Source organism: Bos grunniens, chromosome 25, assembly GCF_055505025.1.
Source record: "Bos grunniens cultivar Pamir isolate PY7600 chromosome 25, Bosgru_T2T1.0, whole genome shotgun sequence".
NCBI classification, from domain to species: domain Eukaryota; kingdom Metazoa; phylum Chordata; class Mammalia; order Artiodactyla; family Bovidae; genus Bos; species Bos grunniens.
This window is the reverse complement of record NC_141189.1, coordinates 13,953,020-13,970,337: the sequence shown is the minus strand read 5'-3', so window position 1 is coordinate 13,970,337 and position 17,318 is coordinate 13,953,020. Positions and strand designations below refer to the sequence as shown.

Here is a 17,318-nt window from a genome sequence, read left to right as displayed (position 1 = left end):
TGAGCCACCAGGAGGCTCCTTTAACCCCCTTTAAAATGTACCAAGAAAGCTAGGTTAAAAAGTGAATTAAAAGAAGCAGCATCATAACCCTCATCTTGCCCCCATCTGTTGGCATCAGCACTATTCAATGCAGGACACTCTTCTTTGCATCCCTGCCTCCTCCCAGCATGTTTCCCTCCTCTTTCAGAGCCCCGCTGCCTTGCTGCCTCAGCTCTCACCTCTGTCGTTCCCTAATTACTGAAACCAATTAGTTGTATTTGCAGATTGATTGATTATGATTAAATTGGAACTCATTCGCACTAAAACCTGCACCAGGATTGAACTAGCATTTTTTATGCAATTATGGTCATTCTATTCCTATTTTCATCTTCATCATATTTTCAGTATCACCATCTCCAAAGGCTAGTCCTGTATTTCTGTGTATTCACCAGACCTGACTGGTTGGGTATCTCTCAGGGCCCTGGACTCCAGGTGGCCAAATACCATGTTCCTCCCCTCTCTGAAACCCTGTGCTTCCTCCTGAATTCTCTCAGTTAATATCGTCACTGCTCACTCCATCAGGCACACTAGAATCCTCAGCATCATCCTCAACTCATCCCTCTTGTAACCTGGGGACACTCAGGTGACCTGACCTGACCACTCAGAAGTCTCTCTGCCCCTCCCAGAAGCTATAGGGGCAGCTCTAGGTTCTTATCCACACTTAGCCTCCGTGACAGCCTCAGGTAAGAGCTCTGCTTCTCATTCCTTGTCACCATAGTCTTTACCACATAGTCTTTGCCAGCCCTCGGTTTACAAACCAATCTGATCCTTTCTCTCTCTCTCTCTCTTTTTTTTTTAATTTAGAACTGCTGAGAACTCTCTGTGACATACAACAGACGTCAACAAACTTTAAAAAGCCAAAGTCAACATTTTAGGCTTTGTAAGCCAAACCTTCCCCATCCCAATGACTCAGTTCTGTTTTTGTGGTCCCAAAGCAGTCGACAATGGATAACTGTATGTCAGAAAATGGCCATGGCTGTGTTCCAATAAAGCTTTATTGACAAACAGGGTGGTAGACCAGATTTGGCCACAGACAGATTTGCCAACCCCTGGCCTATAAGGTAAAGCTTGGGTGGCTTCTAGGGCTCTTTCAGTCTTGTCTTAGCATAAGACTTCTTCCCCTTTGTCTCTCGATGTTTCTATAACCACTGTGCAGCCAGGATGTTGAACATACCCATCTTGGTACATTTTCCCCACTCAGCCTCCTTTCCCTTCTCTCTGTGGCCTTAAGATTCAAAAGATTTCACAGAGCTGTCTCTGTCCTAAGGAAGGACTTCCATGAGATTTATGTAGACTTGTATTATTGTGCTTGTCATTCTCTGTTATGAATATCTGGTCACCCTCTGTCTCTCCAACTAGAATGTAAGCTTTTCAGAGCCTGGAAAGTTTCTTTGGCTCCCTGTATATCTCAGGATTTCATCTGGCATATGATAATTATGCAGTAACTATTCAGTGAATGAATGAATAACCATTCATTGTCATTGGCTCAGCCCCTGTCCTATTATTTCTCCCAAATAACGAGCTCCAGACTTGTATCTTATAATCTGGTGTGTTTGTGTTCAGTTCAGTCAGTTCAGTTCAGTCACTCAGTCATGTCTGATTCTTTGTCACCCCGTGGACTGCATCATGCCAGGCCTCCCTGTCCATCACCAACTCCCAGAACTTGCTCAAACTCATGTCCATCGAGTTGGTGATGCCATCCAACCAACTCATCCTCTGTCATCCCCTTCTCCTGCCTTCAGTCTTTCCCAGCATCAGGGTCTTTTCCAATGAGTCAGTTCTTCACATCAGGTGGCCAAAGTATTGGAGTTTCAGCTTCAGCATCAGTGCTTCCAATGAATATTCAGGACTGATTTCCTTTAGTATTGACTGGTTTGATCTCCTTACAGTCCAAGGGACTCTCACGAGTCTTCTCCAACACCACAGTTCAAAAGTGTCAATTCTTTGGCATTTGTGTTACTAGTTCATAATTGCTCGCCTAGCCTTACTGAGCTGTATCTCTCCAGTTTTGCAGTTTCTCAATGATGTGAATCAAAAGAAGGCATCTTGTTCATTGGTAAAGACCTCACATTTTGTGGTTAAAACCCAAGTGCTTCCTAAACATACCTTTCTGTGGATAATAAACAGATTTCAAGCTAATGAGAAATGAGATAGGAAAGATTGTTCTTCATTACTGATTTGAGTTTGCCAGTTAGCACAATGAATTTCAGCTGATTCTTCAGAGCTAGACCATTAGCAGATAAATACTGACTCTGCCTGGTATCTGGATTTCATCTGATACACACTCTGTTTAGGTGGCTTGACTGATGTGCCTCCACCATTGTTTCTGCCTGAATTGGCTATGACCCTAGAGAGCATCATGGAACCAAAGCATGGTTCTCAGAAGGCATTGGGTCAGAATGTAGCAGGTACCAGTGGTGGCTCCAGATATATTTAAGAAAATAGATTTGCTGGCATAATGCACTGTACATCTCTCGGTCTCTAGAGCAGGACCATTTCTATCCCAGGTCTTGCTTTGCTTCAGAACATTAGCCTCATTCCAAGGAGAAGAGGCTCAGATCCTTGTGGGAGTGCAGACTTTGATTCTAGAAGATTCCACAGGCAGAGAATGGAATCCTTTTTTCAGAAGATGTGTCTTACAATGTTACCTTTTGTACTCCACATAATGACAGTTGGACAGGCTCCTGTGGCCATCATAGATGTCCCTCCTGTGGTCCACAAGGCATCTTAGATGTGGTAGAATTGGCCATGCTGGTGCCTGGTGTGCACGTGTTGCGTGAGACTGCAATGTAATCAAAGACCAAAAGCACAGCATGGTTATATAACTCCGGAGCACAAGGGACTTCATCCTAAAGAGGGGATACATTCCAGTGGAAAGCACACCACGTGACTGAGTCATTCTTGAAAACTTGATCTGTGGTCTCCACTTCCCGAGGATGTGGAAGGTGGCCAGAGCCCCTTCGTGCTGCACCCTGGCTGTCTGCAGCCGGAGGCAGAAAGATCCGGCCTGCTCCCATGTCTCCGCCGTTTTATGGGCATATTTCTCACACCCTGTTCTGCTATTAAAAACAAAATGAGGCACACATCACATGTCTCAGACTGCAAGACCCATTTCCTTCTAATAAGCTTCTCGTTTCCTGGGCTTTCCCTTCACTGGAAAGATTAAATGTCCAGAGGCTCCCATTATGGATTTCTAGTTTTGTACCTTCCCCCTCACCCCTTCTGTTATTTTGAAAGAAAAATAAGTTAGTAAGCTTTGTCTGCTTCTGTGCATGCGTGCGCACGTGCACACACACACACACAACAGAGGTAGATATTCTTTTTTAAAAAAATAATTTATTGCTTGATTATTTCTTAAGAGTTATCAATTTTGTTGATATTTTTCCCCAAAGCTCCAGCTTTTTTCCTTTTTTTGGTGGCACCACATGTCATGTGGGATCTTAGTTCCTCAGTCAGAGATAGAACTTGCATCCCCTGCAGTGGAAGCTTGGAGTCCTAACCACTGAACTGCCAGGAAAGTCCCCTTGGGAGCAAACAGAGAAGGATGACTTTGTCCCACTGACCTGGGGCGAAAGAAAACAGAACTCTGAGCTGAGCTGTTTCTTCTCCATCCTGTCCTGGGCTGAAGCAGGGCCAGCCTGGATGCATATTGCAAACAGGAAAACCATGGGGATTTGGGGCCTCAAAGGAACATGTTCCTTCAAGCAGGGCAGTTCCGGAGGGATCCCCATCTGAGGTCTGAGTTACCAATTCCAACAGTCCAGAGGTGAGGCAACTTAGGGTGTAGCCACCAAGGCTCTCACTTCCAGGTCATATTCTCAAACATCCCTAACCAAGCCCTCTGGAGTAGCTAATGTCAGGATGCAGGCTCTTTCCCTGGTAAGATCTAGGGCATGCAGAAGGACCACAGGGCTGAGGCCAGGCCCTATCAACAGAAGGGGATCATCCTTCAGTGCGACAGCATTAGCCCAGAGTTGAGGATGGAGTCAGAGGGATGGGAAGAGGAGATGGTGCCTTGGAAAGGAAGTGGTCCAGAGAGCAGGGGCAGGGCTCAGCCTGCAGCTGGCCATCAGGCTGGCCCACCTGGGACCCCAGCAAGGGTCCTATCATCATCTGAAATTTTCTACTGTTGCACGGTTTTGTCAGACCTGTTGTAAAACCCTGTCACAGAGGCTGGAAGGAGATCCAGCCCAACTCAGTTTTCAGATGGGGATATTGAGGCTGAGGGACAGGGCTGCCCTGATCATGGGGACTGGATGGACTTCTTTGTGAGCTGATTCCCATCTCAGGAGACCCTCCGTCTACATCCCCCTACCCTCAGTGTCTGGACTTAGGCCGAGTGAGGCATTACCTCTGCCCTGGTCCTTGAGTGCTGCGTGCCATGATCTCGAGCTGAGCACTGACTGTAAGCTGTTTTAGGTCCACCCAGCACATGGTTGGAAAACATATGGCTGCTTTAGATAATCTTGGGCATGTCTCATTGACGAGAAAAGTCTAAACATGCAGACAAACCCCTTAATTCAGAATTTGGAAAGGGCTAAAATGTTTTCTGTATCATCAGTGGAAAAAAGAGGGGTGTTTGAACAGCAGATTAATAGGGTATGAAGAAGAACACAGGCTTCCTATTCTTCTTTTAAATACTGTAACGATGTCCACGGATCCTTAGAAAGGGGCTCAAAGGACCTCACGGAGTCTCTTGGCCAACCTGGTTCATTTTACACATGAACAAACCAAGGCCTCAGGGTTTGGCTGCAGACCTAATTCGCTAATAGGCCTGGCTGGGAGCCCAAGGTCCTGACTCCCAGACTAGTCTTCCTTCTGCTGGAGCACACATTTATTCATGGAACGCATCCAGCATGCTGAATTAGTATCGATAATGAATCTGCTGCTGATATCTGGTGCTTACTTGTTCAGAATCATCATCTATTGAACAGCTGTCTGTCTAGCACCTCCTTCAGCACATAGGTGGGAACGTACAGCCTTGAATGAAATGTACAAGGCACTTGTAGCTCACAGAAGCCATGATTTCGGCACCTTGATTTCTTCATATTTCTAGGTGGTATGGGCTAGGTGTCATGAGGCAGTAGTAAATGTCCTGCTGACCAATCAGTAGTGAGGGAGGTAACTTGGCTGTGGTGAGTGAGGGCATTGCTGTGAAACACACAACCCCTGACTTGGCCTTGGAGGACCAATGTGATTTGGGCAGGTAAAGAGGATGTCAAGGTGTTTCAGATGGAAGAACTGGCTGGGAGAGTGCAGAGGTCTGAAAAACAATCCCCAAAGGAATCAGATCCTCAAGCCTAGAACTTATAAATGTTACTTTGGAAAAAATGGTCTTTGCAGCTGCCGATAAATTAAGGATCTTGAGTTGAGGAGTTTATCCTGGATTATATGGTGGTCTCTAAATGAAAGCACAAGTGTCCTTGTAAGAGGCAGGCAAAGGGAGATCAAAGACAGATGAAGAGAAGGTAACCGCAGGGCAGAGATTGGAGCCTTGCAGCCACAAGCCAAGGAAAGTAGACTTGTAGGAAAAAGTGGGAAAAGAATCTTCCCTGGAGCCTCTGGGGGAGGGTAGTCTGTCCTCATCTTGATTTTGGTCCAAGCGTGCATATTAAATCACTCAGTCGTGTCGGACTCTTTGCTACCCTTTGGGCTGTAGCCCGCCAGGCTCCTCTGTCCATAGGATTCTCCCGACAAGAATACTGGAATGGTTTGCCATGCCCTCCTCCAAGGGATCTTCCTGACCCAGGAATTGAACCTGTGTCTCTTACGTTTCCTGCTTTGGTAGGAGGGTTCTTTACCACCTGATTTCAGATTTCTAGCCTCCAGATTGTGACAGAATAAATTTCTGTTGTTTTAAGCTACTACATTTGTGTGATTGATTAAAGGAACCACAGGAAATTAATGCAAAGAGGAAAGGAAAAGCATGCCTGGGTCAGGGTTCAGTGTGCTTGCTGGGAGGATAGTTAGATATTTAGAGAAGTGGTAACTACAGTTGGCCCTTCATGGATGCTGAACCCGTGGATACAAGGTCTAGCTACCCAATTCCATTTTATACATTTTATATTAGGGGACTTGAGCATCTGTGGATTTTGGTATGCACAGGGTCCTGGAACCAATCCCCTACCAATACCAAGGGACAACTGTAAATGGCTAGGGCCGATGTCTTGCATTAGTTCAGAGTTCCTGCAAGTTTTTGACTGGATCTTATCTTCCTACCTAGAGTATGGGTCTCTGGAGGGGAACCATGATGCTGGGCAGATCACTGTCTTTATTCTCCACAGTCCTAACTCCCGTGCTCCTCAGGTAAAGGCAGCTTGTTGAATGGCCCCGATGAGTGCTGGCAGCTGCCGCAGCTGAGCTCACACTGGATTTATTGATGAAAATCAAAGCTGTCCATGTCTGGTGCTCAGATACAATTGACGTACCTCTCATCTCTAGACTGTGATCTCAAATCGAATTCTCATGCCTCACAGGAGTGTGAGGTGTTAGAAAATGCTTAGCCAACCCACGATGAACAGAAGGCGAAGAGAGATCAGGGCTCTGGAGGGAGGGACTCTGGGTTTGGAAAGCAGAGCAGCTCTGGTGGTGGGTAAGAGGATGGGTGTCCCCCTACTGGGGGAAATGACCTTCTTGATGGTAGAGTCAAGTTCTCTGCCAGCCCCAGAGAATGTGATTAAAGATGCCTCTGGGGCTTTTATGACACTCTTATTGATCTGAGGTTGTTTATAGCCATAAAACAGCTGTAAATTAGAGGAATGAAATAAAAACAGCAGGATACTTAACTCCTGTCCTCCTAGGAGGTTGAGAAAGCTTTCTGCACAGCTCTGTGGCAGCAGGGAGCTGAATGTAAGTCCGCAATGGGGACTCTCATTCTCCTTTCCTCCCTAGCCCAAGCTGGGAGGTCACTGTCTTCCCGTCTTATCCCCACTGAAAGAGAAACCTCAGCCTTGCCGGGGAGTGTCCATGGCTAATGCGATTCCCAGCTGGGACTCCTGTCTAATTGTGCACCCCCTACTTTGTGTTGGGTGTTCCTGGTGACTCAGATGGTAAAGAATCTGCCTGCAATTCAGTAGACCCAGGTTTGATCCCTGAGTTGGGAAGATCCCTTGGAGAAGGGAATGGCAACCCACTCCAGTATTCTTGTCTGGAAAATTCCATGGACAGAGGAGCCTGGAGGGCTACAGTCCATGGGGTTGCAAAGAATCAGACACAACTGAGCGACTAACACAACACTACATTATGTTAGCTGCTTAGGGTTAGTTATCTCCTCCTTCCAAAGTTGTTTTTCTGGGGTTTTTTTTGTTTGTTTGTTGTTTCTTACCCCCTTCCCTCCCCATCTTTTCTCTCTTTTTTTCTTCCTCTTCTGGCCACCCCCTTTTTAAAATCAGGTTAAAGGGTTTTGACACATCACTCTTTGTAAAGTAATTAGGAGTTTTCTGCAGACAGTTGCCTATCATTTCAATGCAGTAGAGCGGTGGTCCCCAACCCTTTTGACAACAGAAGACAATTTTTCCATGGATGGTGGGGTAAGGGGCAGGTGTGGTTTAGGTGGTAATGCGAGCGATGGGGAGCAACAGATAAAACTTTACTTGCTGGCCCACTGCTCATGTCCAGTTCCTAACGGGGGCTGGGGACCCCTGCAGTCAACCATGCCTTGTGACCATTGGACTTTCTCTGCATTTCTGTTGTAGAGATCCGAGAGGCCTTCCGGGTTCTGGACCGAGACGGAAATGGGTTCATCTCCAAGCAGGAGCTGGGCATGGCCATGCGCTCTTTGGGGTACATGCCAAGTGAGGTGGAGCTGGCCATCATCATGCAACGCCTGGACATGGACGGTGAGACTGGAGCCCACAGCATCCCCACCCCCTACCCCCATCCCCATCCCCTGGGATGAGCCAGGACTCATCAGAGATCTTGGGTTTGAAGGGCCTTGCAAAATAGAGACTTGGAGTCAAAAGACTTGGATTCATGTCCTGGCTTACATTTCAGGCATGGAAACTTGAACCAAATCTGGGTTTTTCAAACCACATTCCACAGACCTCCAGGGGTCTGCAGAGGTGGCTCTGGGGCCACTAGAGGGAGCCGAGTGAGGGGGGAGGCCCTGGCTGGTGGAGCAGTGAAAATGATTCTGTTTCATTTTCAAAACAGCTTTGTTGAGACAGAATTCACACACCCTAAGATTCACCTGTGCAACCTGTGTAATTCAGTGGCTTTGAGTGTATCACAGATTTGTGCAACCAATAGCATTATCAATTTTAGAACATTTTCATCACCCTAAAAGAAACCCTGTACCTCTGAATTATCACCTCCATTCCCTCTGAAAGTGAAACTGTTAGTTGCTCAGTCGTGTCCAACTCTTTACCCCATGGACGGTAGCCCACCAGGCTCCTCTGTCCATGGGATGCTCCAGGCTGTCCCTCTATCCCTCACCGAGTCCTGGACAACCACTAATCAACTTTCTGTCTCTATGGACTTAGCTCTTCTGGATCATGGGATACACGGTCCTTTGTGACTGACTTCCTTCACTTACCGTAATATTTGAAAGGTTCATCCATAGTGTAGCATGTATCACTATTTCACTGCATTTTATTGCTAAATCACATTCCATTTTTTGGCTATAACAGCTTCTTTTCTCTCTTTTACACACTGGTTTCTACATACAGTCTCATTGGGGGAAAGTGTTTCACTATCCCTAAACGGTTCTGGAAAATGACTGCATTTGATGATCCTTAAGATTCTTTCCTGCTCTAAAACCCTAGGAGTTTATCCCAAACTGGCTATGACCTTCCTGCCTTGGCCGAAGGTCCAGAAAGCAGCTTTCTTATTTTAGGTTTTTTTTTTTTGGATGTGGACCATTTTTTAAAAGTCTTTATTGAATTTGTTATATTATCGCTTCTGTTTTATGTTTTGGGTTTTTGGCCACGAGGCATGTGGGATCTTAGCTCCCCAGCCAGAGATTGAACCTGTATTCCTTGCATTGGAAGGTGAAGTCTTAACCACTGGACTGCCAGAAAAGTCCCCTAATTTTGTTTTTTCAACACACACTCTCCCTCTCTGGAAAGCAGCTTGATCCCAGGTGTAAGGGGTCCAAAGTGGTAGACTTTGGGGATTCTTGTGTAGAACATGAAGTAAAGGCCAGCTAAATGGAAACAGAGGATGGGGCAGGGTGTCTTTTGGGAGAGACAGATGAAGACCCTGGTAGTGAGGGGTTTGATTGGTCTGCAGACTAATTGAACACAGCTGTGTCCTGTTATCTTGCTGGTTTGTTGGAAAAATGATAATTTAATGGTGACTGTATGGTGAATGGACCCCAGTCCCAACCACCAAGTGCAGCTGTGGGCATTTATTTTCTGGTTCAGGAAAGAGATGTTCTATCAGGGATGTTCAGTTGTACATGGAGTGCTGGCTCTGTCCTTACATCTCTGATTGATTGTGACTCTCTGGGTCTTTGCAGGCCTGATTCGACTTTGCTTTATAGTTAGAGGTACTGGATTGGCCAAAAAATTCTTTTGGGTTTTTCTGCACCATCCTATGGGAAAACCCAGATGAACTTTTGGCTAGCCCAATATTTCTGAAAAGCTGGAGCAAAGCACATGTTGTATAGCAAAATCTCTTCCCTGGATTCCCATCATCATTTCAGAGAAACACTTCCAGGAAAAAAGAGTTTCTTCCTTAAAATAATAGAAATTTTAACCTATCTTCTTTGTAGAATTAAGAAGGTTTTTGTGCCTTTGAGTCTTCTCTCATAACTTAGCAAAATAAAACATGGTCAGATGGACTAAAAGCAAATGGACTTAGCAACATTTAGTCAAAATGAGCTGGGGGCTATCATGGGAGAGTTACTTCCATGGAAGTTTTATGGATCTTCATCCAAGTACATCCTTGCTGTCTGTCTATTCGTTCATCAGACCCTGGCTCATGGGGAATTTTTACATTATTGCAAATCCTCCCTGATTGCAGGAGGGCTTGGAGTCCCCTGGGGGCCTCGGGTGATGGTGCTGTTCCAGGAGCCCATCAGGACTCAAGCAGCCAACAAGATGCAGCTTAAGAGATGCCAGGTTTCACCCATTCATTTGCAACATCATTCTTAGTGACCAATGCCGAGGGCGGGACTTCCAAGCAAAGCATATAGAGAATTCTATTAGTTCCTTTAACAGAAGCCTAAATCATCTGTTTTTTCATGGTGACCCCATCAGGTGAAAGCACAGTTATTTACTTTTCTTCATTTATTTAAATATATTAATTTTTTTTTTTACAAATTTCTGCCATACAACAATGCAAATCAGCCATAATCATATATATCTGAAGTGCAGCTTCCTCAAACTTTTGTTTTGTTGCCTACAAAAGAATCAATATACAACAAATGAAGGCAATGCAGCAGTGCAGGCAAAGAGAATTGCCTTTTGCAACGCAATCAATGCCTAAGTGGGGAAAGAGCTAAGGGAGAAATACCCAGGCTGAGGCGGAAATGCCTTTATGTTATTTGTCAGTGACACTGGTAAGTGAAATTTCTGGGTTCTGAGTTCTGGATATACGTGGATTGACTGTTTTTCAGTGTCCTTCTCTTAGTGGGGTCTTTTGAGCTATTCTGGTGGTGGTTTTTTTTTAAGTCAGGTTCTAATTATATCCTTCCTCCCAGCTTCTGTAACTGGAGATTCTCTGCAGACATTTGGCCCTACCTAATTAAGCTTCTCTTTGGTGTGAAACTTGTGGAATGGCAGAGATTTTTATGAGAATAATGCCGCATGCACACACACACACACTCACACAAGGGTTTTGGGCCAGAACTTAGGATTCTTCACTGTAAGATGACCATGCCTCCTGACCCTGGTCCTGGGATCCAAGGGCATCGGGAGAGATGGCGGTGCCTCCGTGCATCCCAGCTGGCCGTGATTTGAGGCAGGTCTGGCCCACACACCGATCCATTCTCTCTGGGGTCCCTGCCGTTTTGCTTTCTGGTGAGGTCATACCTTCGGCACGAGGCCCAGATGGAATTAGACCGAGTCTGTACAACCTTAGTCTCTCCATGAGGCTTTCATTAGGTGGTTCCTGGGGAGTGGGGTGCTTTGCTGACTCTGTGTGTAGCAGTAATCTCCCTGGATTAGGGAGCTCGCTGGTTTCCTGGACACAGAGCCTGTGGGAGGCAGACGGTTCCAGTGTGTGTGTGTGGCGGGGGGAGCCGGTTTTCCAGAGGGCAGAATGGAAGACAGGCAGTAGTAGGGTCTGGAATTGCTCTCCTGACCATAGCCCATTAGACTTCAGAGCTGGGACTGACCCTGTGTGTGTGTATACCGCATAGGCTGAACTGCCCCGAGTTAAATAAACAGAAAATCCAAACTCCCAGTTGCCCAGTGCTTCCTTTATGGCTGCAAAGGTTCTTTTAGCCTCTGCAGCTGAGGTGACTTCTGACCTGACATCAGTTGGGGACTAGGACTCATGTTTCCCAGATGCTTTTGCCAGCATCTCACCTTCAGCCCAGATTCTGGAAGTCTGAAGTTCTCTTCCTCAGGCTCCTAGAACCATTTAAACTCAGTGACCTAAGGCTCTCCTTGCATCGGGAAATCCATTTCTCTCCAGTGCATTGCAGTACTGTCCTTAGAAATGATAAAACAGTCACCTTACAAAAACATCTCCAAAGCTTAAATCTTTTATAGAAGCAAGTTGAGAAAGTGACTGTGGGCTCTGCCATGCTCCTGTTGCTCTCATTAGCTCTGTGGTTCCCACAGCAGTTCCTGGGGCCCCTTGGAGCTTCCTGTACTGCCCACTGGCGAAAAGGGGCTTGATATCTTTAAGACCAAAGGGACGTTTTTGACTCTTTTCTACATCATAATGGTTTCACCAACTACACCACTGTGGGCATCTGGAGTGAACCCAGCCAGCTTTGTAAGTAGTTTCCTGAAACTGTCAAACCAGGAGATGCTTTCAGAAGCCCATGGTTTCTGCCTGGGTCCCCGCTCATATTTCTTAATGCAATCTTCCGTTCCTAGCTGTCTCCACCTCTCCTGCACTCAAGGAACAAAACAAATGCAGCCCTTGCCCTCTGCATTCTTAATTTCCCTTCTGTGCCTCAAAGATGCAGAATCTTTTGAAATTCCAACAAGTTTGGGGTTTTGAAATGAATTATTATCCCTCAACAGGTTTGTAGGGTTTTTTGTGTTTGTTTTTCTTTTTTTTTTTTAGGTTCACCACTGTCTGGATGGTGAGTATGATTCAGCTTTGTTCCATTTAGAAAAGATTTTTCTGGTGTCCATTATGTGTGAATTTGCTTAACTTTATGGTTGGCAAGATGCCCTTTTGCTTAATTTTGAGGCAAACCACTGAGCTCAAAGAATGAAATTATGGCCAGAGTCACATGAAAGAGTTGGCAGGGTCCCCGTTGTTAGCCTGTGTGTCTGTATGTTCCCTCTTTTCCTACCCATTCATTACATGTGTTGACACTTTGCTGATCAGTCATATGATTATGACTTTCCTATTTTCATTTGTGATCTTCTAGAAGACAGAAAAGTCTATGCTTAATTCCCAGTACAGCCCATTTCCACTTCACAGTCAAACGTGTCAGTGTACTCGTGTGGAGGCTCTGGAATGGGCCTAGGTCTATGTTGTGATTTCAAATACATGCTTCCTTCTTTCCTTCCTTTCTTTTTTTCTGTCTCTCGTTTTTCTTTCTTTCTTCTCTCTTTCTCTCTTTGTGCTGAAGTATAGTTGATTTGCAATGTTGTGTTTAGTTTCAAGTACACAGCAAAGTGATTCAGTTATACATTCACATACAGCTATTCCTTTTAGAATTCTTTTCCCTTATACGTCATAACAAGATATTGATATATTTTCCTGTGCTAAACAGCAAGACCTTGTTGTTTACCTATTTTATACACAGCAGTGTATGTATGTTAATCCCAGGCTCCTAATTTATCCTTCCCCCACCCTTTCCCCTTTGGTAGCTATTAAGTTTGCTTTCAATGGCTGTGAGTGTGTTTCTGTTTTGTAAATAAGTTCATTTGTATCATTTCTTTAGATTCCACATCTAAGTGATATCGTACACTATTTGTCTTTCTCTACCTGACTTCCTTCACTTCGTATGATGATCTCTAGGCCCATCCATGTTGCTGCAAATGGCATTACTTCATTCTTTTTATGGCTGAGTAATATTCCATTGTCTATATACACACTTCTTTCTGTGTGTGAGGGAAGATGCTCACCCACAGATTTCATGAAGGGGGATGATCTGGTGGAAGTACCTGGGGTTTTAGCATTAAGCAGAGGTGCATTAACTTCAGTGCACAAGAAAAAAAGAAGAAATGGAAACATGCTAAACAGACGCGCTGAGTCAGAATCCCCAGCGTGAGGCACAAGAACATTCATCCTTTAACAATCCAGCCAGGTATGGACAGCAGTGTGTCCATCAACATCACTGGGTGACTTCTAGTTAAAAGAAAACCTTTGGCTGAGAGAAATCTTCAAGCCTATGTATTTGTATGGACAAGAAGGTCTGAGGAGGAGTAAATGCCTGAAAAGCAAATAAGGATATATTTCCTCTGGGGATATGACGAAGCAGGACTAGTCAGTCCTGCTTGAAAGTGGGGGCCTTCCCAATGCTTGCGTATGCTGGGGCCTTGGCTTCCTCCCTTCTCCAGCTGTGGTCCAGGGACCCACAGAATCACCATATCCTGGGAGCTTACTTGCAGTGCTCACCCTCAGGCCCACCTGAGACCTGCTGATTCAGAGCTTGAGTTTTAACAAGAACTTACGTGCGTGGTTGAGTTTGAGAGGTGCTAGTCTAAGGGCTTTTCTGATGGCTCAGCAGGTAAAGAATCCACCTGCAATGTAGGAGACACAGGGGATGAAGGCTCAGTCCCTGGGTTGGGAAGATTGCCTGGAGAAGGAGATGGAAACCCACTCCAGTATTCTTGCCTGGGAAATCCCATGGACAGAGAAGTCTGTCAGGCTACAGTGGAGTTGAAAAGAGTCCAACATGACTGAATGCACACACACACACACACACACACAGTCTAAGGCATACCATCAGAAACAGGAAGCAACCCAACCATGATTTCTTGTTTGACAGTCTTTTCCATGGAGTGCAGTCCTTCCTTAATCTCCTGCCAGTAACCCTGGGGGAAGATGTGTAACTTTAAAAGCTGGAAGTAATTCACAAAGTCCTGGTGACGGTCAGTCACAGGAAAATCTCTCTTTATGTGTTTGCATTTGTGAATAAGCATGATTGGCATCAAACTATTTCACATTTCATTCTGTTAGGGAATTACTGCTGAACTTATTTTGACTTCATTATGGTAAATCTTAGCTAGGTAATGACAGCGATAACTAAGACTTCTGTAGTGCTCACCATGCTTCCAATAATGACTTAGAGTGATGATAGTAGTAGCTAACACAGTGGAGTCTCCATTGTAGACTGCTACTCTGGCACTTTATTAACTTAGTTCTCATAACAGCCATAGGGACTCATATGATTCTCATTTTAGAGATGAGGAAAATGAAGTACAGAGGTTTCAAGTTACTTGCCCAGGTCACACTGCTAGTAAGAGCTCCATGAATCTAGCCTGAACTCCATGGGAGAGATTGTCAGATGAGGAAACATGGTTGGGTTGCTTCCTGTTTCTGATGGTATGCCTTAGACTATGCGTGTGTATGCTTAGTCGCTCAGTCACGTCTGACTGTTCAACAACATATCTTGTCAATATGTTGTTATTCTTTTTGTGATTTAGTGGATATAGGTCACTTAGGCTGACAACGAGGCATTGAAGCAGTGACTTAACGGGACAGAGATACACATGCACGCACACTCCCGTCATGATGTCACGTAGATATTTCAAACCTATGTGAGTGTTTTGGTTATCAGTTGCTATTCCAGATAGTCTCCTGCCATCAGCTTTGGCTGGATAATAAATTCTAGCCACTCCCCAAATTATTCTTGAATGAGTCGAGCCTGATTCTAGACCAGAGTTTATGAACTGAAGATGATGTCTTTGGGTTTCTTGCTGCTTTAGCAAAGGGGCGTCCTTTTGGGCTTCTCGGGATAAGTAGTGATGGTGGGTGTTTGTGACAAATCCACTCCAACATCCCTATCTCCCGAGGTAGCTCCTCCCTCTGCATTTTTCTAAGAAGACTCTGCCATCTCAATTGTTTTGACAGTTGCCCACACTGAACCCAAGTTTCTGCTAAAGATTAAACTGTTCAACCTGTTTGCTGCCACTCAATCCAACATAATGAAAACAGAATTTCTGGTTCATGCACCCATTTCATTAAGAGTATCTGGTATTATATTCTGTCTCTCTTATTTTAATACCTTAGAACTCATGGCTACACTGTTTACAACAATACAAATTAGCAACATCTTGAGACTCTGTGTTCGTCTCCCATAGTGGACTTGGGACTTCTCCTGGAATGTGCTGATCTGATTGGAGTCATGGATTTAGAGTCAGTGAAACTTGGTAGGAATAGATCTTAAAAGTGGGCATCTCTGTTCAAGGCAAACACAAAAGTTGTGTTCGTTTCCAGTTTTCATGATCCACAAGTTCTTCAGACTGATCTTGTCTGACCTCAGAGAAGTATCAGAGTGGACATCAGGGAGACTTGATCATTCAATTTTCTGAATCCACACAGAATTCCCCATTCTAAGTCTCAGGTCCCACTTCTTTCCAACCAGTACCTTAAATTTCACATAAGTGACTTGATGAGTCTGTGATTTCATTATCATTCTGTGGGCCACCCAATTAAATCTGAGGTCTTCCCTGAGGTTGTAAGAAATAAGTGATGATTTTGGGGCTACCCTAGAAGCACTCTAGTTCTCTGACTGTAACCTAGCTGAGAGTTTCCGGGCCTGAGCTTATTGGAGCAGCCATTCCCCCTACAGCCCTTGTAGTCATCATTGCTACTATAAAGGTCAAACATAGTAACTACACGGGTCTTTGAAAGCCTTGCTTTCGATGATTATTTTATCCCAAGAAACCACAGATGACATTTAATTAATTATGATGCTGGTCATGCCATAGATAACAGTATACCATTTTTAATTAGGAAGAAGGTCATTACTTCATTTAGGATCATAGATAAGCAAGACAATCTCAGAATCCCAGTTGGAAAGTTTGTTTCCTCCTGGTACCATGTACTGTGTCATTGTGAAAACAGAGATTGTGCTGAATTCCTAGGAGAGAGAGTATTATGTGAAAGATAAGAAGCTGCTGAAATTCCTTATACAGAAATAATATTTCACTCAGGCAGAATTTACTAAAAGGAATATAAGAAAATGCCTATCTCAGAACACCCTGACCAATATTGTGTATTATTTAATACATCTTTACTAAGGTGATTGGTGAAAAATGGGGACTTAGTTTTCACTCATAAGTGAGATGATGTATTTTCAATATGTTGATTAGTTATCTGTTTTTCCCTTCTCCAGATTGTCTATGTTTGTTGTTGTTGTTGTTGTTGTTTGTGTTTCAGTAAGGATAGGCTAAGTTATGCTGCAGTAATAAATAATCCTCCCCGAATATCAGTGACTCAATACCACAAAGTAGAACATCTCACTCATGCTGTATGTCCATTGTAGATTGGCTGGGTGTTTCCTCTTAGTCATCCTCACTCAGGAATCCTGGCAGAGGGAGGCTTCTGTCTGTGCTTCCATGACAGCTGAGGCAAGGGAAAGAGACTGAGTGAATCACATGATGACTCTTAAAGTTTCTGTCACTTCTATTCACATCTCATTGGCTACAGCAAGTCATGTGGCCATGCCTCATATCAAGGGCTATTAGGAAGTTGAATCTGACTCCATGACTAGAATGGAATGAATTAGAAATGTTTGGTGAACAACATTAATGATGACTTAAGGATTTTAGGCTTTTCGTTTTTCATTAGGATGTAACATTTATTGCAAAAATTTTATTTCAGGAGAAAAGTTTAGAAATACTATGAATAGGGGCAGAAATGATTATGAGAGATTTTACACATTCCTTTCAGTTTGATTCTATAGATAAAACTAAGGAACAGAATTTGAATGACACTGAACGTGTGTGTATGTGAATATGTGCCTGTGTATGCATGTAATATATCAATAAATTTTGTTCCCTTGAAAAGAGAATACTCTTCTTTTGAAATGATTCTGGAATGTTAACAAACATGGCTGTGTATTAGGCCACAAAGACAACCTAATTAAATTCCAAAGGACAAATATTATAGGCACATTCTTTGACTACAGTGCAATAAACCAAAAAGTAATAACAAACATTTGAATAAGAATCCCACCCACTTGAAAATTTTAAAAT

The 17,318-nt window shown here is 44.2% G+C and overlaps 1 protein-coding gene across 3 annotated transcripts in view; it reads left to right on the top strand.

Annotated features, from left to right (window-relative positions):
- The window catches only part of CALN1 (calneuron 1), a 462,927-nt gene that overhangs the window by 205,456 nt on the left and 240,153 nt on the right, over positions 1–17,318 (top strand). For all 3 annotated transcript variants that reach the window (XM_086374691.1, XM_086374690.1, XM_086374692.1), the window contains exon 3: positions 7,734–7,877. In XM_086374691.1, coding sequence (XP_086230817.1) covers positions 7,734–7,877 — 144 coding nt within the window. The remainder of the gene's footprint in view (positions 1–7,733; positions 7,878–17,318) is intronic.